At 35.6% G+C, this 22,815-nt stretch overlaps 1 protein-coding gene across 2 annotated transcripts in view; it reads left to right on the forward strand.

Annotated features, from left to right (window-relative positions):
* The first annotated feature begins 298 nt into the window (after positions 1–298).
* LOC150110330 (macrophage mannose receptor 1-like) overlaps positions 299–22,815 on the forward strand; it is a 123,913-nt gene continuing 101,396 nt past the window's right edge. Inside the window, exons 1-3 of one of the 2 annotated variants that reach the window (XM_090392943.1) lie at positions 299–473; positions 13,718–13,750; positions 20,286–20,449. In XM_090392943.1, the coding sequence (XP_090249069.1) occupies positions 419–473; positions 13,718–13,750; positions 20,286–20,449 (252 nt within the window). In that variant the 5' untranslated portion in view covers positions 299–418. The remainder of the gene's footprint in view (positions 474–13,717; positions 13,751–20,285; positions 20,450–22,815) is intronic. The other variant, XM_090392939.1, reaches the window with a different exon arrangement.

Genomic DNA, 22,815 nt, shown 5'->3' on the forward strand with positions numbered 1-22,815 from the left:
GAAGGCAAAAGTTGGATTACATTTTCTAAATCATCGTTCAAATGTAACTTGGTTTATTAGATTGATAGATTTCTAATTTTCTCTGTGATCTTGCATGCTTGTGGTTTAATATTATCTAAAATATTCACGACAGCTGTACTTGGTCTATGTTGGGAGGATGAGGATGTGTGCGTGTGTTTGTGTTTAACCGCATAGTTAGAACGGAAGTTCTAGTTGTGTTTGACGTCAAAAGTAATCATTAGTATCATAATAACAGGAAGAAAGGCGTCTAGCATTCCAAGTAACCAAAGAAACACTAATATTCATATAATTAGTACTCATTAAGTGATTTGATACAGTCTGAGAATGCTGAAGTAAAATAGGTTTGGTAGAAAACTTTCTGGCAGTTGTCGTATAATTTGATAGAAAAAGAGCAATTATGAACTTTCATTGGTTCATTGTAATGTGCACTGAAGCTGCTTTTCTTATATCAGGTAAGAAGGAATTTTAATTTCTAATATGACAAAAATATTTATTCCTTTAATCTTGAATTATGTTTCCAGGATAATCCAAATACAAAATATAGTTCTTTAACCAATATTATATTAGTGAGTGTATAGGTAAAGTGAAAGTTTTTTAAATCTACCATTGCTTATGTCATTCTTACATTGAAAGTTGATGGGGGTTATCACAGCAGGAAAAAGGCCCTTGGGATCCACTCACCCGCTCTGAACGAGATTGAGGAGTTCTATCTTGGAATGGTTGACCATTTCACACGACACAAGCTGCGGAATGCGCACACAACCTGGAAAATGCTGCAGGTATTGTAAAATTCGAAGCAGCATCATAATTCTTACAAATGTTTTATTGCATCGAATTTACAGGAGTCACATCCGAAATTCAAAGAATTGTAAACTTGAATATAATAGATGTAAATTATAATACCAGCCCATATAACATTAGCCCAGAAAAATTTACATGATACTGTAGATAGAAAATGTATGAATGTGTAATACAAAAGAAAATCCCTTAGAGATCAGAAGTATGTTAGAATTATCTTCATAAGTAATACAGAATGCCCATCTGTATTACTTATAAAGTAATACAGATGGGCATTCTGTATTACTATTCCATAGAGGCCCAAAAGAATTGAACATGCTAAAATTAAACAAGTATCTAAAAATAGAGTTTTACGGGCACCTTAGAATTCGGAAATATATTTCATGTATCACTTGGTATAGGGTAGAATAGTAACCAAAGCAGTCCGACACCGCCGTCAAGGTCGACAGCAGAAGGGAGCAGTATAGATCAGAAGCTGTTACGCTATTCTGAAAAAGGGATTAAACTACACTTCAGGGAGATAGAAGTAGGAGCGTTCTAGGAAAGGAGTTAGCACCTGATAGTTACGGGGATCTCAGACCTTAATTCAATGTTTGCGCGGGAATAATTGGAGTCTAAAAAACTTCGAGTAGGCTCCCAGAAGAGGGAAATAAAAAGATCAGCAATGGATTGAGAGAGATCGACTAAGGTGAATCGACTAGCGTGCATCGGCATCGTGCATCAGCAGTCTTGACGCCAGGAAAAGAGGGGGGAAGACGATCCATGGAATCCCGGATGAATTCATAGAGGGTAACCGAAGGCGAAAACCTTATAGAGCAAGTAGCAGCTCAGGACCAGGATGACAAGGCTTTTGACTGTCAGATCGTACATCCTAGTGCCTACAACGCCAAAAGATCGAGCTCCAGCCCCGCGAGAAATTCCAGAGGAGAACACGGTTTCCATGAAGCATCTATAGTGATAGAACAAGCCCTAGTATAGAGGGGGACCCAGAATAAACTCGAAGAGAAGATACGCCTAAGTGGAATTGTGCCTATGAAAGAATTAATGTGAGTTGAAATTTTTTTGTTGAAATTTTCCTTATATACGATGTGAAGGACTGTTTTGGATAGACAGAATTCTTAGAACTGAAAGATGCAATAGGTTAAAAACTTATTAGCATAGAGTGAATCTATTTTATTAGAATAATCGAAAACATATTAATGAAAGTTGAAGCTTACGTTGTAATGTATTGAATGATTTTGAGGGATTGATAAGAAAATTATAGAATTTAGATTTGTAATGGTGTGAGAAGTTGATTGCTAAGTGAGTTTTACAATTTTCTTGTGAAAGTAAAAATTGGAAATTTCATTAATCAAAGCATGATAATTCTTAGGTTGTAAATGGGGTGATAGTTATTTGATATATGTAGAATTAATTGTTTGATGATTTACGTCTTTGATGTTTATAACATGCCTAAGATATGCCCTATTCTGATGTTTGAATGTTGATGCATTGCTTTGAGAGGAGATGAAAGTAACATCATTTTAATATATACATTGTATTACTGTCTTAGTGTGAATAAATATGTTTGTTTTAATTATGCGAAATGTCGTCTGATCTTTTTAACAACATCACTGTTCTCAAATAAAAATCCGATCCTGTAAGCGAGGAAGAAATTAAACCTTGGTACGAAATTTAAGTTAAGAATTAGACACGACAGTAATTAGCTGTATAGAGGAATTTTACTGGAAGTATAAATAATTTCTTATGCTAAATTAGAGATTTTTAGTGGCGCAGTCCGGAATAATCAAATAAATGTCTAGCAATCTCAAGTATAAGAATAACATACAGAAAGTAGATAAAGGGAGTTAAGATTACCTGACTATATAGATAGGTAACGGATAAGGATAAAGTGTAATAAAGATAACGATAAGAGAATATAATATATTACATGAACCAAGAATTAAGATATTTTACAAAGGCGAAATAACATAAGAAACAATAACATAAGAAAAAAATAAAAACATAAACCATTTTACAGAATACCTGTCTGCAGAGAACTGCATGCTTTAGGTTACCGCGCATAACTGATGCGAACAACACAAACATCACCCCTCTCAACGCGAAATGACGTTTGAAGTGGAGTCTTTCACACCGTTCCTTGAATGTAGATGATTGGAAAATCGTCCAGTGAAGCAGCGAATAACGCTTCCACATGATTCCCTCTGATGGTCGTGTTTGGATCTGGAGATTTCCGGGAGAATGGTATATAAGCACTAAATGGTATATGTGTTTCAGTTGAATATCGTTTGGTCCATTCAATAATTAATACATGTAACCCCTCCATTGATTATGAAAATCCTTTGATAAAATTAACAAACAAAAGAAGTATTTAAAATATTAACCGATCTAAATATACGGAACCAGCTTTTACAGTCTATTCAGGAAATATATACATGAAAAATGCTATTTTATAATAGCAGTCAAATTAGAACCAACACGCATGCACGCGCGCGCACACACACACACAAAAAGTCGGAAAGAAGTCAGTGGACACCCCATGGACAAGGTGAATCTTGACATGTAACGAATCACATATTCGAAACCTGTATAATTTGGTGGAATATGATTCTCTGAAGTCAGTGCACCTGTGTCCTGGTGAAATGGCTGAGAGAAGGAAAATGACTGAGTTTGAAAGAGGCGTTGTGATAGGATAGCATGCTGCAGACTTATTTATTTGGAAAATTGTTGACAAATTGGGCCATTGCAGATAAAGAATCAGTGATGCCATACTGAGTTGCCGACGCAGAGACTCAACTGCAAGTGCTACCCGAAGTGTATGACTAACCACACTCAATGAACTTGGTTGTAGGGTGGTGCGACGAAGGCTAATGTGTAAAAACGCGGCCATTCATCAGCTGACACGCTGCATGCGGATATCGGGAGTTCCGAGCATCGACTGGAAAACCAATCTGTACAAAAACATTTAGAACCGAGCCTAACAATATGGGTTTCAATGGTAGGACCACAATATGAAAGCTCTACATTAGCCGAATCAATATGCACAGTCGTCTTCAGTTGTGCAAAGAACGTGTACAGTGGGAAACGGTAGCTCGAACAGCTACCGCTTCCCACTGTACACCTTACACCCCCTCCCCATCCTACCGAGCAGATGAACGGGTGTGGGTGTTTCTGATTCCCGGTGAACGTCTCTTACTTGAGTGCGTATCGCAGTCTGTTAACTTCTGAAATGGTGGTGTGATGGTATGACACTATTTTTCTTGGTTGAACCTCGGACCTTTACTTGTAATGCCATGTACATTGATTTCCGAGCGGTATCTGAACATTTGAGAGTATGGAATGCTTCCTACTTTGTGGCGATTCTGTGGAATTCACCGTTGTCTCTTTTATGCACTAAAATGCACCTTGTGTTATGTCATAATGTTGCTACTGTAACTGCGTGGTTTGTGGACATGATGCCCACCACACTTGACTGACCTCCACAAAGTGCTGATCTCAACCCTATTAGACATCTGTGGAATGAAGTGGAGCATCTGGTACGGACAAGGGACGTTCACCCCACAACAATTCGGGACCCCATTACATGCCCCACAGAAAAAATGGTCCAAAATTCACATTCATCACTATCGTACACTTGTGGAAAGTATACCCGGTAGGATATCTACGCTCATCGTTAGGATGGGTGTCTATATATATATATAGAACCATTTGATTAATTTGATGCACACACACACACACACACACACACACACACACACACACACACACACACACACACACACACACACACACACACACACACACACACACACACACACACACACACACACACACACACACACACACACACACACACACACACCTATTATCTGAATTATTCAGAAGAGGTGTTTCATTTATTGAATACACGTGTATTTTGAAAATTACTCCATTTTTTCCTGCATATATATCTAATGATTACTCTGTTGATATCTAACAAGAATTATTATGTATATTACTAAAGATCTGAAATTTCAGAAATGGCAAAAATCAGCAATTGTAATAATCGAGACTTATTTTTAGTAGGTAAATTAACACCGTAAACGATATTATATTTCAAACAATAAGAGGAAATAAATCCATTTTATTTAGCTTTCGTTGTAATTTTTATTCATTTTAACCTCGTCCGTAAATCCTGCTCTAGAGACCAAACATGGAAGCCACTCAAGTCACTTCAGGCCTCCAATAAGCAGTGCTGTGATCTCACATCCGACGAAGAAATTCATCTCTCACCTAAAAACAATTACAAACATCCATGCCCATTGCGAGTTTCGAATCTACGGTACGCTATGTAGTCGGCAGTTAACGCCATGATATTTCTGATTACGGTTTATTTTTGAAAGGTGCACAAAGGAAATAATTAATTACGTACATATTTCACTTCGAGAGCATGAATCTATGTATTTTTTTTTTTCAGTAGAGAAGACTAAATATAAAACTTAGTCTTCTTTACTGACTATAAGACTAGTTTCATTACTAGGCTTTACCTTACTAGTCTTAATTGCCATTCAGATTGTTATGTTGAATCTCGCTAAACTCTTGTATTCCAGTTTTATTATCATTTTCTTTAATATAATTACTTAAAATTGCACCTATGATCTTAAACTAGCTCTGCAAACGATAGCAACGTACTACAAGTCTTTCCTATTCAGGAAAAGTGGAGTCATTTATACGTGTATTCAATAACTGAAACACTTCACCTTCTGAATTAGTACAGATAAAAATATATCCCACATTGATGGATGGCTAAATGCGCAGAACAGAAAAAAATAGCGAACGGTTAGAAGAAAAAATATTCTTGAATATTGTGCCCTATCTCCCTAACTATTCTTAAATATTTTATTCTCCCTAATAACTTCTAACTATAAATAATAAGAATAGTTCACCAGGAATAATAGGAATATGTAAATAGTTAATTATAAGTGTTAGATTGAAATACCTATTATCCCTAAATATTCTTAAATATGGTGCCCTTTCTCACTAACCACCTTACCTCAGTTTTGTAAAAATCAAAAATCCATCTAAAGAGCCCGTGGTATCTAAGATACTACAGGCTCGTTGTATCTTAATTATAGGAATATTAATAACTTTATGCGGAATAATAAATTTCAGAACTAAATATAATCATCATCGAAATAATAAATAATACATAAATTATTTCTTTTTGTTTTCATATATAGAAATGATTTGACAATTGGATTTCAAATTTTCTCGGGAAGAATTTTGCTGCGATATATCTTCGTGCGATTAATTTTCACACGATAAATTTTACAGCGATGAATTTTCCTCCCTATGAATTTTCTCCGCGATGAATTGTCCGGACACAAATGACATACATAACTATTGCTATATTAAATATTAATCTGATGGAAACATGATAAAGAAGAAAATTTATAACTTTTTCATTCTCCATTTTTATTTGTTGAGCTTTAGATACATAAGCAGATATGACAACCACAGATCTTCGTATTTACCCTTTTCTTTCTTTCTTTCTTTCTTTCTTTCTTTCTTTCGATTCTCATTTTATCGTTTTTGTGGAACAAGGAATTAACATGAAAAATTCCAAATGTTGAGATTCAAAAGAAGAAATTTGACTTTGTTCCTTTTTGAATGGGAATTTTTGAAAAAATCTGACGCAAGTAAATAAATAATAATAAAAAACGAAATAAACGAAATAAATTTTCACTGAAATTTAATAGTCATGAAAGCGCTGTTGCACCTATATCCTGAACTAGCACAGCACAGTATACAGATAATGGATACACACATACACACCATTGAATTAGGAACTTTTATGCAGATGAATTAGAAACTTTTAAGCCGGCCTGGTTAGTGTCCCAGCTCTCCAACTAACAGGTCATGGGTTCGAATCTCTTATGTGCATGGATGTTTGTGATTGTCTTTAGGTGGAAGATGAAATTCATTGCCTTGTGTGAGACAAATTCCCCGATTATTGGAGGCCTTAAATGGCTAAGAAGTTCCATGTCTGGTCTCTAAAGAAGTGTCCTGCTATGTAAAAATAAATAAAATAAATAAAAAATTCCAAATAATATATACAATTGACAAAAATGAAAAAAAAAAAAAAACTTGGTTACCGACAGTACAAATCTATTACAGATTTAGTAATAACCTTTCGTGGGTGTTCACCACCTAAAAATGAACGTAAACCTCCCTTACGCAGGTTATATTCAAAATACTTATTCACTTGTAGTAGTCAAAAATTTAAGAATAATACTGGTAAGTAATTGTCAATATTGGTTAGTACAGTTGATGAAAATAAAGGATCATTTGGAGAGCAATAAAGGGCTTATTGCAGGAAAATCCAGGATCCTAAATCTAAAATAACAACTTTAAAACTAAAAAATAGGACAGCACTATTAAAGAAAAAATTCTATATAGAAGAATGTTTATTCATGTTGTAATTTATAATTTTTTTTTAAATCAAAAATAACAAATGTAATAATAGAAATAGGACATCACTGTTACTGGAAGGAAAACTATCTATAAGCAAGAATGTTTATTCATATAATCATAAATTAAATCTAGCTTGATGTAATTTTTTTTCCACTAGAGGTCATGCCAGTAAGTAGCATGTGATCAAATCATTGTTTCTCTAGCTTACGGTTTGAAATGTAACGCAGCTTGTCTTGTATATTTATGTATGCTCTAGATGATGATCTTAATACGAAGATCGAAAAAACGTCGGGATAATAAAAAAAGAGGTATTTTAACACGGCTGTGGAATCCATAATATCAAAAATGAATGCTGATCACCGTGTAACACTAAAAGAAAAGAAAGGACTTTTTCAGTGATCCTGTTGGACTTTGCAAAGGCATTTGACAAGATTCCGCATGGAACTGTGTTGCATAAATTGGAGCAAATGGGTAGGGATCCGAGGCTAGTGATTTGGATTAGAGGGTGGCTAGTGGATAGATATCATAGAGCGGTTTATGTTGGAGCGGAGTCCAGTAGAAGGCAAGTGACTAGTGGTGTGCCTCAGGTCTCAGTGCTTGGTCCTCTATTATTTAATTTGTACATCAATGATATTGCGAATATTTTGAAAGGAGATATCCACTTGTTTTCTGATAATGCAAAACTGGGAAGAGCGATAGTTAATTCAAATGATGTGGATATCTTACAGGATAACTTAAACAGGCTGATGGTTTGGGCTAAATTAAATGGCTGCCAGTTTAATGTGGCCAACTGTAAGGTGATGCACTTCGGAAGGATGAGATTACATGCTGTTTACTATATTGATGGAACTGAACTGAACTGCAGAAGGTTGATGACGATAGGAACTTGGGAATTACTGTGGACAGAGAACTTATGTTTCGAGGGCATATTGCAAAGGTTGCCAAAACTTCATATCAGATTACATGGTTATTGAGGAACACACTGACAAGCAGGGATAAGGAAGTGATTGTCCCACTTTATAAAGCATTAATAAGACCTCATTTGGACTACTGTGCACAGATCTGTTTACCAGGATTTCTTGGTGATATGGAAATGGTGGAGAGGCTTCAGAGGAGGCGTTACAAAAATTGTTGCATGAATGCAAAAATGTCTCCTACGAGGATAGATTGAAGGTCTGTGGGCTTCAAAAACTAGTTGATAGACGTAGAAGAGGAGATATGATAGAGGCATATAAATTATTAAAAGGGTTTATAGGATTAATACTGATAACCTTTTTAAGACCAGCGCAGGAAGGGAGAGAACGAGGGGTCATCCCTGGAGATTGTGTAAGAGTGTGGTTAACAAGGGTGCTAGGGCTAGCTCTTTTGATTGGAGGGTTGTAAATGGGTGGAATACGTTGCCAGAGGTGTTTTTGAATGCTTCATCTTACAGGATATATATATATATATATATATATATATCCTGAAAGATGTCTATATATATATATATAGTCTATATATATAATGTCAGGTTTATATATATATAAACCGAGAATTATAACAAAATGAGATTTATTTGAAAACGCAACATGTTTCGTCGCGATTGACTTCATCAGGCGTTAAGAACATAGAAAGATATTAAAAGACACTGAAAATAACATTGAGACACTCTAAAGCTATACAACTATAAAGTTATAATATTTGACTGTGAATTACAGTTATTATGAACCTTAGGTATAGTCCTTGTTAAAGTTCTATTGTTGTATACTTGTGCGTGTGTGGAACCACGTGATCTCCAGTATCTGATAATACAGCTGAAAGAGTCAGGCAAATTATAGCTGAGATTATTGTTCATATGAAGCGGATCCAAGGTGATTTCTTTTGACTCCAAAATGCGGCGTTCCACCTCATCATGGCAAATGTGTAGGTTTGAAGTTGATGTCCAATTAATCTCATGTTGGTGGCTTTCGTTGTTCGTGTTTATTGAAAACAGGACATGGCCCGACAGAGCAGTTGCTCTGGTTCTCTTATAAGTAATGTCTCTCTGGTGCTCCTCGAGTCGTAGTAGGATAGATTTTTCCGTTTGTCCATAGTAAGGCTTTCCTCACTCACATGTGACCTTGTATACACCTGGGAATTGTAGTAGGTTGTGAGATTGTTTATAGTTGTTGAAATGTGATCTTATTTTTGGCAGAGGCGAGAAGCACGTTTGTATGTTAAACTTCTTTAGGATTCTGCTCAGCTTTTTGGATAGTGTGCTGATATATGGCAAGACGAAATGACCTTTGGAGTCGTCCTGTGTCTCTACGTTGCTATGTTGATGGTGGGATAATTGGTTGTTAATACTTTTTAAAGCGTAACCATTGTTTTTAAAGGTCCATTTAAGATGTTGTAGTTCTTTTTTAGTTCTTCTTCATCTGACAATACAGATCTTGCACGATTCGCTAGAGTTGATATAATACCCAACTTTTGCGCTGGATGGTGATGTGAGGACGCATGCAAATATCTGTCCGTGTGTGTTGGCTTTCTAAATATAGAGACTTTTATTGATTCAGGCGTCTTGGTGAGTTTAACATCTAGGAAAGAGATGGAACTATTTTCTTCAATCTCCATGGTCAATTTTATATCCTGATGGAGGTTATTTAAGTGGTTGAGAAACCTGTGAAGATTCTCAATACCATGCTCCCATATGAGGAATATATCGTCCACATATCTAAGCCAAATTCTTGATTTTAAACTAAAAGAGGAGATTGCCTTTTGTTCAAAATCCTCGAAAAAATGTTGGCTAATACAGAAGAGAGGGGGCTTTCCATAGCTAATCCTTTGACATGTTTATATAGTTTACCTTCGAATTCAAAATAGCCAGAGTTTACACAGTGAGATAGCAGAGAGAACATTTTATTTGAAATCTTGTTCTTTAAAATATGGAGAACGTCCTGTGTCGGAATGTTGGTAAAGAGTGCTACCACGTGAAAGTTCACCATGATGTCAGAAGATTTTAGTTTTAAGTCCTTTATTTTAGAGACAAAATCTGTTGAGTTTTTAATATAAGAAGAAGATTTTCCCGCAAATGCTTTTAACGATGACGTCAGATATTTGGATAACCTGTATGTGGGTGAGTCAGTGCTATCTACTGTAGGTCTCATAGGATAGTTTTCTTTGTGTACCTTAGGGAGACCATATAACCTTGGAATGAGTGGGTGTAAAGAACGGATGGAAAGCCGTGTATTTCGTGGGATTTCTTTGGTCTTTTGTAGGAGATTATTGGTTCTATTCTGTATTTCTCTTGTTGGATCCCTTTCAATTTCCGAATAACTATAAAAAAAAATATATATATACAGTATATATATATAACTATAAAAAAAAATATATATATATATATTTTACATTTAAAAGAATTTTTTTGATTACATTGCACACATTTGTTACAATTATTATATATATTACATTCACTTGATTATATATGATACATTAAGTACATTTGTTTACATATAATACATACATTACATACATTGGTTTTCATGTGATACGTACATTACATGCATTTGGTTACATATGATACATCTTGTATGATAACTAATTTCTTTGCTTTCATCCTCGAAGCTTATATGTAAGCTTATCTGAGGATGACACCAGTTGGTTATTATGTACTGTTTTTTTTTTTTTGCTGTGTTGGGAAGCTACGAAATCTGTGATTGAGAAATTCGCGTGCGCGCACCCCCCCCCCCCCCATATACACAATAACTTGGAATGTATTGATGCGTCGCTGAACTGGAAGCCTGAACGAATATATTGTGTTTTATTAAGTTTGTATGGTATTTTGGATGCGTGTTTCTTGTTCATAGTATGACCTTAGAGCTCTTTTCAGGCTATTGTAGTTTATAAAGTTTCTGTATTCAAAAGGTAATTTGTTTATCATGTCTGGGATGTAGAAGTTACGCGTGGCCTTTCCGTAGTGATTATTGTATTTATTTGTGATATAATTAGTAGTCTGAGGTCTTGTTATACGGTATGTATTTCTAACTGTCCTGTAGTTGGCAGCGAAATAATGTTTTAGCAAAGCTGCATAGTGACATAAATGTTTTGCTGTCAGTATTTTGTGTTCTGACATTGCAATGTATATAAGGTCGTTATTTTCTCTTTGTTCCCAAAAGATCAGTTTTGTCATTTTGTACTGTAGCGACATTAATCTATTTAATTTGTAGGGTGCACAGAAAGCATACGTTGTTATAGCGTATCTTAGTATATTTTGGCATAGTACTTTGTATATTAGTGTTTTTAGGTGTATGGGAACTATGTCTTTTAACCTGTAGAATTTGCCACTTATTGTTCGGAGTTTGTTGTGTAGATGGTTTATGTGGCTATTCCAGTTCATATCTGCATCGAAGTAAATTCCAAGGTATCGTATTGTTTCAACCTGAGTGATTGTAGTGGCTTTCCTGTTCTTTGTGTTTTTTATGTTGGAAAGTGGATGTGGGATGGTTATATATTTGTTATCAACTGGTCGAGTCAGTGGATTTCTGAATATCATTAATTTTGTCTTTTCTGAGTTTAGGTGTATGGAGTTTTTCGTGAGCCAGTCTATGATCAGATTTATGTCATGTTGCATATTTGTTTGGGCTATGCTTGTTATTATGGATGGATATTTGAGTGGTAGCTGATTAATATCGTGTGTAAATGTTGAATAGAATTGGGGAGAGTACAGCTCCCTGTGGTACTCCACAGGGTACTGGTATCTTTTGAATTTGAAAAAAAAAAGCTTTTTGTGGGTGCCCTTCTGTTCGAAGCCACGATTTTGAAAATAGAAGAGCTGACTGGTTTTTCAAAAGGTGAGATATCCCTGGTGCTTAACGAAAGTAAAAAAAAATCCATCGATATTGCTTGTATAAGACGTGTAACTGAGGTCCGGTCCTAATTCAGTCTGTCAGGAATGAGATATACCCATCATCTCAGAAGCCTTCTACGGCAAACAGACATTCTTGTGTGGAAGAACTGGTAGAAGAATTTAATGAGGCTATCCTGACCGATATCACATCGAAATGTGAACAGCAAATTTAAGAGGTTCGGACTAACAGAAGAAGAGGGTGAACATGGTACGAAGTAAATGCTTCTAATTCAGTGGCCAGTATGTATAGTATATTACAAACTTTATGCCTTCTATTAATATCCATGCTTAGAGTATTATCAATGACATACATAGCTGTTATTATATTGTAACTAATGGGAACAAGTTAAAGTGTGTTTTCTGTTTTCTTTTCTTTTATACAAAGCAAAAGTATACAGTGAAAATTTTAAATTTTAAATTTTTATTTGTTCAGTTTCAAGTACCTCAAGCAGATATAGTCACCCTGAAAACGGATAAGTACAATTTATTCCGTTCTTTTGTGAAAGAAGTAATTGACTTGCAAAATTCAAAACGTTGATATTCAAAAGAAATTAAATTTTGTTTCATTCAGAATGGGATATATATTCTAACGAGAATTACTATGTATATTACTAAAGATCTGAGATTTCAGAAATGGAAAAAATCAGCAATTGTAATAATCGAGACTTATTTTTAGTAGGTAAATCAACACCGTAAACGATATTATATTTCAAACAATAAGAGGAAATCCATTTTATTTAGCTTTCGTTGTAATTTTTATTCATTTTAACCTCGTCCGTAAATCCTGTTCTAGAGACCAAACATGGAAGCCACTCAAGTCACTTCAGGCCTCCAATAAGCAGTGCTGTGATCTCACATCCGACGAAGAAATTCATCTCTCACCTAAAAACAATTACAAACATCCATGCCCATTGCGAGTTTCGAATCTACGGTACGCTATATATATATATATATATTAACGTTAAAAACGTTAAAAACGTTAATCCCAATGGCAAAAATAAAGGATTTTTCGGAGTTCGATAAATACTGTATTGTGGGTGCACGTCTGGCTGGAGGGTCAGCTTTGTAAACAAAGGAGTTGACGTGTTTCTCAACCGGTGAAATATGCCGGGTGTTTAATCAGTGAAAGATTAATCCTCATGGCTCGGTTAAGAGGTTTACTGTGGTCCTAAAACAGACAGTGAGGAACGAGATCGTTCTGAGAAGGGATGTACAGACAAACAAAACTTCCCGTGTACGTTAGCTGAGTCAAGCATTTATTGAAGACTATTTCTCTCAACCAATATGCACTGAACTACACCCATCAAATTCAAGGGAATCGGTTTGAGACTGTATTAAAAGAGGTACAACAGGTAATTAAATAAAACTAATAATTCAATGGATGCTATGTATAGTATATTCAAACATTATGGTTGCTCTTATTACCTATATCTATGCGATTATCAATAAAATACACGTATATAACAAATTTTACATTGTAATTGATGCAGATGATGAAGTATCTTTTTTTTTTGATTTTCTTTTGCAAAGAGAAAAAAAAAAGTGAAATTTCATTCTGAATTTTTATTTATTTTGTTTCAGGTATTCTATCAGATATTGCCGCCAGAGAACCTGGTGAGTACTCTTTTATTTTTTCATTCTTTGTACACAGTATACAGGCAAAGAATGGGCATACCGCCACTGAATTAAAATATTTTATGCAAATATCTGCGAACGTCAATTTCGCTTCGTACATCAAAATACCTGGTCACGTGCTTCTCCACGTGTATTAGATATTATTTAAGAATACTGCCGGCCAGCAGTAGTCAACAATGTTGAATACAAACAGTAAAAACAAACTGCCTTTTGGATTTCGATAAAGGACTGATTGCGGGTGCCCACCTTGCTGCACTCACTTTCTTGAAAACAACAGCGGCAACCGTTTCTCAAGAGAGGAGATATTCCTGGTGTTTACTCAATGGAAAAATAACCTACATTTCTTTTCTAAGAGGTACAACTGAGGTCCTAAAACACTCTGTCAGGAATGAGAAGGTTCGCTTTGACAAAGAACTCTCTGTCTCTCTCTATATGAGTTATAGAGAGTTCTTTGATGGAGAAATTTAACGTAGGCTGTTTCCAACCTATATTTCACCGAACTATGAACAGGAAATTGAAGATGATCTGTCTAACATGGCATTAAAAGAAGTCCAACAGGGTATTTAATAAACGTTTCGAATTTACTGGCCAGTATGTGATAACCCAAAATGTTGTAGATGAAATTGGAAAATGGGAGGTGATTTTGAGTGAACTGAATTCTACCCACCTGTTGTCCGCAATATTATTTATCAGTCAGATCTCTAAGCGGCATGATTAAATCATACAAATACAGATTGATCTGACCATATGTAACGATACATAATGAAAACCGACTAGACTTATTCTCCTAATGCCTTCCGCTTATAAGAGGAACTTGGTGTTACCCGTTTCAGGCTCCAGTAGAAATCAGTTCACATACCACAACTGAATTTAGGCTAACATATCAAGACTCCACTTCCCTTATACTTGCCTTCCAGCCTCATAATCAGTTAATGAACGCTCTCGCTGTGTTAATCGCTTACGGAGCTGAAATTTTCTGGGAACAAGTCTAGACGTGAGTCTAGAAAGTGTACTGTAAGAGTCATCTTGAATCTAATGTCATGCTTTGAGCATAGAAGAAACGATTTCTTTGTAATCGGAAGATTTGTGATTTCCCAAAACGTTTTCTTTTCTGCAACTAACTCAAAACGAGTCCATGCATTGGCTTCTTCCTGGTTTAGAACTTGTTCAAAATTCGGTTCTTTCATAAAAATTCTAAGTTCTGGTCAAATGAAAATGCCTCCCTTTTCGTCTGCATCACTTATATTTGGGAAATTTTCTTCCAAAGACTGAAACCCTGGTTCATTCTAATTCATTGCGTTCACAAAGTTGTTCATAAGTCCATTGATTTTTTTTTTCTATCTATACCAGTGGTGCATGTTTAATATTCTTTTCTCCAAATGCAAAATGTCTACATAAAGGCCACTGTTTAACAACATAATGATTATTACTGGTCCTGCTGTCTCATTCACAGAGAAAACAACAGAACTTCGTGTATCTTATTTGTAAGCCAAGCAAAATGCAAAGAATTTAAGATCAGCACAGCATATCAACAAAAACTAACATTTCTGCTTGATCCTTTATAAGTTTAAAGTTTAAACTTTGAATGATGTCTTACAAGATCATTAAATTCTTCTTTGGTGTTTAAGTGTGGATCATTGTTGACTCCGAAATTGTTCTTTATCAAATATTTCCTCTGTTTCTTGACCACTTCTCTCAATGTATACAGGTGTTGGGTTGTGGTAAATCCACAGAATGAGGTACTGGTCTGAAAGTAGATGCAAAATTTGGATACACATGTTTCTTCTTATTTTTTTAACGAACTTCCTGAAATTTCTGTAAGGCAGAAATAACAGTCATTAAAATGATTGGTTGGCTCCTACCATCTCATTGGAACAGCAAATGGCATGCACGTTTCGGTTACATTTAGCAAATCCCGCAGATTAACCACAAAACGTGCACAACGCACCTGCAGCTTTCATCTTGGTCCCTTATCTTACAACTGAAATAACGTTCCTAGGCTTCCATAATTATCTTTGTAAATGGTCTCTGCTTTTTCTTCGGGATGTACTCCCCACACACACATAGCAAAACAACAAATTAGGAGAACTGACACATGTACGAGGTTTTTTTTTTGTCACACAGAGAATACAAGCTATACCCGAGAATCACACATCGAATGGACTGTATAGGCTAATGTGGAAGAATGTAATTTTTTTATTATCAGACGCAATTGTTACATACATACTGAGTCATCTCTTGTTAGCAAAGCACTGCTAATGCAGTAACTTCAGAATGTCAATGCATCAGAACAAGTCAACAATAGCCCAGCATCACGATCATCATCTTCTTCTTCCTAGCGTTTGTCCCGCTTTAAGGCAGTGTCCGCTCGTGTGCACTGCTTCCTCCATCTTGCGCAGTCTCTAGGAATTATATTGGTGACATTTGCTGTGCGCATCCAAGCGTGTCTTTCGTAGGCCTCCTGGTCGTTGACCTTCGACATTAATCCTCATGGCTCGTTTTGTCAAAGAGTTTTCATTGTTGAGTAGCATGCAGCCATACCATCATAGGCGTGCTATGATTAAGTATACCAGTTTTTGATATAACGGTCGAACCTGATGACGTCAGCTGTCAATCTCAGTATTCTCATTTTTATTGTCTGGAAGATTTGCTCGTGTTTCTTTGTTGTTAACCAGCATTCCGCTGGCCATCAAGAAAGATCTTAAAATCAAATATTCTATAGTTCTTTGATTTTAAGTATAGTGAGATCTCCTTATCACAAATACTCTGGTAACTTTCAACCAATTCATCCAGGCAGCGTTGGCTCTTACTTCAGCATCTGTTGTTGTATTGTCATTTGAGTTAATGCTGGCTACTAGTATTTGAACCGGGTGCATTTTTTCAGCTCCACGCCATCTGATGTAAGCGTATCGTCGGTTTGGTCACCTCCTTTCATGCATTCTGTCTTCCTGAGTTTAAGTTTTATTCGAAACTCATATCAGCGGATTTTTCCATGACGTTGTGCTACGTATTACGTCATTGGCATATAAGAGTGTCCAGGGATGTGACTTCTGAATAAATTTGGTTACAGTGTCCATACAGAGGATGAAGAGCAGGGGTGAGAGGGCACATCCCGTGGTGAGTCTTTTTTCTACCTGAATCCTACATTTATTTGTAAGATGTCAGATTTTCCTGCTGCTCAGCGTACTGTGATGGTGATATTTTGTTATAGCATTTTTCTGCATTGCGCATAGGCTTCGGATACATAATGTGTCCTCAATGCAATCCAGATGACATCATGTGGTATACTGTCGAACGCCATTTCCAGATCTAAGAACGGCATGTGTATGTTTTCTCTTCTTTTCTAGATGTTTCTTCATTAAGAGCCAAATGGCATAGATCGCATCTGTTGCTCCACAATTTTTAATAAATCCACACTGAGTTGGTGAGGGGGGTTCAACGATGACTCTAAGGTGTGCGTTGAGTATCGCTTCGAAAGGCTTCATTCTATGGCAAAGTAACCGAATTGGTCTGAAGTTTGAGCAGTCACCAATACCACCCCCCTTGCCTTTCCAGATGAGAATCGGTATGCTGGTTAACCAGGTTGATGGTATTTCATTTTCTTTTCATTTATGATCTTGTTAAACAGCAATATCAGCCATTGCGCTCCTTGTGGTCTGAAGAGCTTCTACAATTCAGCTGGTACATTACCTGGGCCATTGGCGTTGTTGTTTTTTTATTTGATGGACTGCAGCATGCACTTCATTAGTGCTGATAAGGGGCACAGGTCGAAGGACTTCTGTGGCTGTTTGCAATGATGGTTGTGGGAACTCTTCATTACTGATCTTATGAAAGTAGTTTCGCCAACGATGTAATATATCTTTTAGTGTTTGCAACATCTTTCCGTTTTCATCTTTAATGTTCATAATTTGTCCTAGGTTTCGTATAGAACGTTGGCCCGCCCGAGGAAGGCGTTGTATTTGTTTCTCGCCTTCCGATGTGTCCAGCTGATCATATATCTGTTGCCTCAGCCAAAGCTTCTTAGCCTTGGCTCAGGCAACCTTTGCTTTTGTTACAGATTTCAGCATCGTTCATAAGCATCAGTTTCTTGTCTCTAGCCAGATCTTATAGGTATTCTTTTTCAATTTCACAATTTGTTGCACTTCACGATTTCACCACCAGGTGTGTTGGTTAATTAAATGTTGACAATGTTTTGTGAATCCTACTACGGCTGCAGCGCTAGTTTTAATACTCTCTGCTCATATGTTCCCGATGTCATTTTTTGTTTGATTGAATCTGTAGTGAGTGCTTCTTCTAGTGAAGTCCTCGGCTGGGTTTCATGTTCCATTAATTTCCACCATTTTATACGATTTGCTTTTATGGTTAGTCTTATACAATGCTGGTGTAGGCGGATCCAATAATAGATTTGTGTAGTTCGACCTCATTTGTAATTAGGTGCGCGGTTCTCTTTTTAAAACTGAGACTGCGAGGTCATGGGCTTCGGCACATTCTAGAATGTTAGGACGTTCCTCATTCCGTACGCCATAAACTTATCCACCATGCACATGTTAGAATAAATCTCTTGCAACCAACTTGTCCGTTTAGATCTCCTGAAATTAATATCTGTTCATTGTCGTTAATAGTTTGAAGACGTCTTTCAAGGTCATTCCAGAATTCATCTTTCTTCGGTTGTGGGTATCTAGTCGGTGGTTGCGTAGACAGATATACTCGTATATTGTGATCCTATATTGATCATAACAGAAATCATTCGGTCAGAAATCATCGTATTTCTGTGATGGAATTAAGAACGGCTTCTTGCTTACAGTTACTGCAACACCATTTTGCTCAGACCTTTGTCTAAAGTAGATTAGTTTATATCCTTTACCAATGTCTCTAAATTTTGCACCGTCCTATCTCGTCTCTTGTATGCAGGCGATGTCAATATTTCTATTTTTAAAACAGTCAGTGAGCTCGGGGCATAGCCAGTTAATGTGCCGATGTTGATGGTTACTAGTCGAATAGTCTGGTTTTGGGTTTGGACTTGCTGCTTTAACTTGCCTTTCCCACTGGCAGGTAGCCCTAGTATTCTGTTCGCATCATTCGAGCGATGATGGAACGCATGGCGGAGGGGAAATGCCCTAGAAGGTTTTGTAAAATGAAATGTTATTAGTGATGCGACATGACTTTTTCTCGAGTCGGCTTGTCACAAAATGTATGACCCTGCAGGAACGGTGGGATTTTTAAGGAGCCAGGTCGTCAATCAGAATCCAACCCTACTCCTTTCTCAACCGGGCTTGGGACCAGAAATGGCGTAGTAGTTAGGCAACAATAGCTCATACAGGGCCTAATGTTTTTTTCTTCAGAATGATATGATAGTAAAATTTTAAAAACATATTTCATATCAGCACGATAAACTGATTTAGAAATAAATACCTTTTCTTGTAAAGAAAACAATATGTGTTTCGTAGAGTGAACTTCTCTAATATTTCTAGTAATTCAACTTTGTTTACAGCAAGTGTCTGTTATATACACAATTCAGTGGTGAACTATTAGGGGCTCGCGCGAGCCCTTTGTTAAAATTTTCTCAAATTTGCGAGCCCCTTGTTCTTCTTGTTTAATAATCTTGTAGAACTAGAAAATACCGCCGTGGAATGTATACATGCTACTATAATTGCTACTTTAAATTCATATGGATTTTCTGATAACTATATAAAAAATCATTTGATTGCATTTTGTTCTGATGGAGCTAGTTAATGTTAGGAAACAAATCAGGTGTTGCAATCAAACTTCTACAAAAATTTCCTAACTTTGTGATTTGGCAGTGCGCCCATCGTTTGCATTTAGCATTAGACGATTCGATAAAAAAAAAACCAAAGAGAATTAAATACGATTGCAAACGACCTTGGTATCGAAATTTTAAAGATCGGCTGTGTATTTGGACACGATGGGAAGCTTGCAGTTTACGAACGGCTCTTGCTTTGTGGAGTAATTACCCAGCTTTATGCAAGCATTTAGCATCGAACGATAAATGAGGGCTTTTTAAGCCGACTTCTCAATTTGGAATTTTTAAAAGATCTAGCATTAACGATTGATATCCTACAGGAATTATCATACCTGTCAGAAGCTCTACAAAGTCGCAATATAAGTATTTTAACGGCTAAGTTAGGCATTTTTTTTTGCTCTACGACCCCTTTGTTAAAATTTCCATAGCTCCCCACTGTGCTGTAAACAAAGTTGAATTACTAGAAATATTAGAGAAGTTTAGATTTAAAGATTCTTTAATAACTAATTAATTACTGACCACTTTAATAACTAAATTGAAAGGAAAGGGATTTCGTAATTAATTTCATTCATGATATTGTGTTTTAAAGATAGTAAATATTTATATATATTTTAGCAGTTAAAATAATTATGCTTAATGATACCAGAAAACCTGATATTTATTAAAATCTATGACTAACATTTTGGAGAGGAGATTAAAAGTGAAATTTTTCTTCGCTAAACTTATCGATTTCTTCTATAACTGAATTTTCAGTTCCACAGTGCAGCTCAGCTGACTGGATTTTCTTTGACGGTTACTGCTACAGCTTCAGGCAAAGGATGTTAACTTGGCACGATGCACTACAAGAGTGTAAAAAAGCTGACGCATTCCTTGTATCCATTCACTCTCCGCGAGCTGAGAATTTTCTATTACAGTTGGTGAGTGATATTTTCAAGTGTTTCTGTGCTGTTAATATTCAGAATATTATTTTCTAAGTCAGATAACACAACTTAGAATTAATTGTTAATCTATGTGAAACAATAATAAAAATGAGACCATTGATAGTTTTTCTTAAATAATTCAGCTGTTTCTCTTCTGCATGACAGACTCATGTAACTGTCTGATTGTCGATTATTTGTAGCCTTTCCGAGCAAGTCAAGAAAGGATATTTTTTTTTGTTGACAACTCTTGGAGGATTAATGAGAAGCTTGAACATAAGTCAAATCTATTAAGAATTAACACTTTAGTATTTTGATTTTGACATTTTAGAAGTGAGAGCTATTCATCAAAGTAAAATACTTCACAAGATATGTAAAACAATATTCAAATCGCTTTTCTTGCTGAATCGATTTTAATGTCTTCTGGAAATTTTCTTAGTAAACTTCTACTCTTTAGTAGAAATTTGTCAATAAAACTAAACAAAAATAAAACTTAATAATAAACATCAATAATAAAATTAATTTTCCTTATAAAAACACTAAAATAAAAATACATATCCCACAATTTGCAGCTTTTTTTAAATCCATTTGTTGCATTCTTCACAATTCACGATAAAAGGAATGTTTTTTTCCCCTTCAAAGGAAGTCCTAAACGTCAACTTGTCATTCACATTCATTTATAAATTTGATATTAAACCTTTCAATGATAAGAAAATATTTATTCTCAGGAATAAAGTAGTGTTTATCACATGGAACTTAGAAAAGTATTTCAAGCAAATGACTTCGATTTCGGACGTCGTGTTTCCATGAAGTTATGAAGAGAACAATAATGTAATATGAGAAATGAAATTTTAGCCATACGTATCGATGTCGGTCTGAGCTATATAGGCTGGATTTCACCTCAGACAAAAATAATAAGTGTTAGGGAGATTTGAATTCCTTTTGTTACTTTAAAATGAGGCGTTCACTTTAAAATGTCGATTTTAAAGTGCACAACTCCCATGTTTTGTCGTTTGTTTTTACTCTAAGGCGGTAGATGTTAAAAATGTAGTCCACTCACTGACAGTAGCATTACCTACTGAGACAACTATAAACAGATATTCCACTCATGTAATGTATACCGTGTATTATTGCGAATTTGTAGCGATCGATCGCTTGAAGTAGCGGTTTAAAACTTCCCAGAGCACCTTTCTTCAGTTTTAAGTGTTCTATTCAATCACTCTCTCTCTCTCTCTCTCTCTCTCTCTCTCGCTCTTATGTGTTTTTTTTTAATGGACATGAAACTGCTTAATAATGGAAATAATCACCTTTTTGTGCTAATATCTCACAGTGTATATACCTCCTCAGGAATAGCTAGCCAGCACACAGCCGAGCGACTCTTTTCTTCAAATAAACCTAATGAATAGTTAATCCTCTCTATTTAGTCACCCAGTTTGCTTATTTTGTGGGAAGAAAAGTCCGAACCCCTTTGTGTAAGAACAGGGACTTTAATAACTGAAATACTTACAAAGACATGTCATAAAAAACCAGCATAAAGGTTCATCTTGTACATTAATAAGATTCAAACTCAGGTCTCTCCAACCAAGCTGTTTAATTCCATGGCAAAAATATTGTCTGTGGCATGCAGAATTTTGAGGCATGATGTAACTTTATGTAATAAAAATATCTGCAAATTCAAAAACCATTAAAAATTAAATCAGGTGTTCATTGTAAACAGACTACTCATTAAAGATATTTGGATTTTCTTATGGAATATGAATTATCGATTATAAAATAATAATAATTTAATCATTTTAGACGTCTTCCTTTACAATCGAAACAAACGATTGAAATATTTTTTTATCATACAATAAATATTTTAATAATTTCTTATATTAATTTTTTCTAATATCATTTCATATCAATTATTTTCATAAACGTTTGTATCACAGTATCGATTCTCACTTACATATTTCCTTTCCTTATGAGCAATGAAAGTCCCACCACATTCAAATCGTATCCCAAAAACAAGCATATAATGTGATAAGAATGTTCTCTTGTCCGAAACTGTACAAGGGCTTATTAATCAAGTGAACATCATTGCCCTGCTCAGTTAAGAAGTGGAGTTATATTGCTCTGGAGCGGAATGTCATTACACTCCAGAGCTCTTATCAACGTTTCACTTGTTATCAACGTTTTGGAAAAGTTGATAAAAGCTCATAAACAGAAACAGACTGACAGAGAATCTGTACTTGCAATAAACAGTTTTACTAAGGGATGTTCATTTTTTGAATAATTTGCTCAGTTTTATAATAATGTTAAAATTTAGTTGGAAGATGGGGAAGAGGGATATACTATGATTATGCCGTACGTTGATAAGGCTTTTG

This window comes from Typopeltis vanoorti, chromosome 1 (assembly GCF_054136105.1).
Source record: "Typopeltis vanoorti isolate ZY-2024b chromosome 1, IOZ_Tvanoo_1.0, whole genome shotgun sequence".
Taxonomy (NCBI): Eukaryota; Metazoa; Arthropoda; class Arachnida; order Uropygi; family Thelyphonidae; genus Typopeltis; species Typopeltis vanoorti.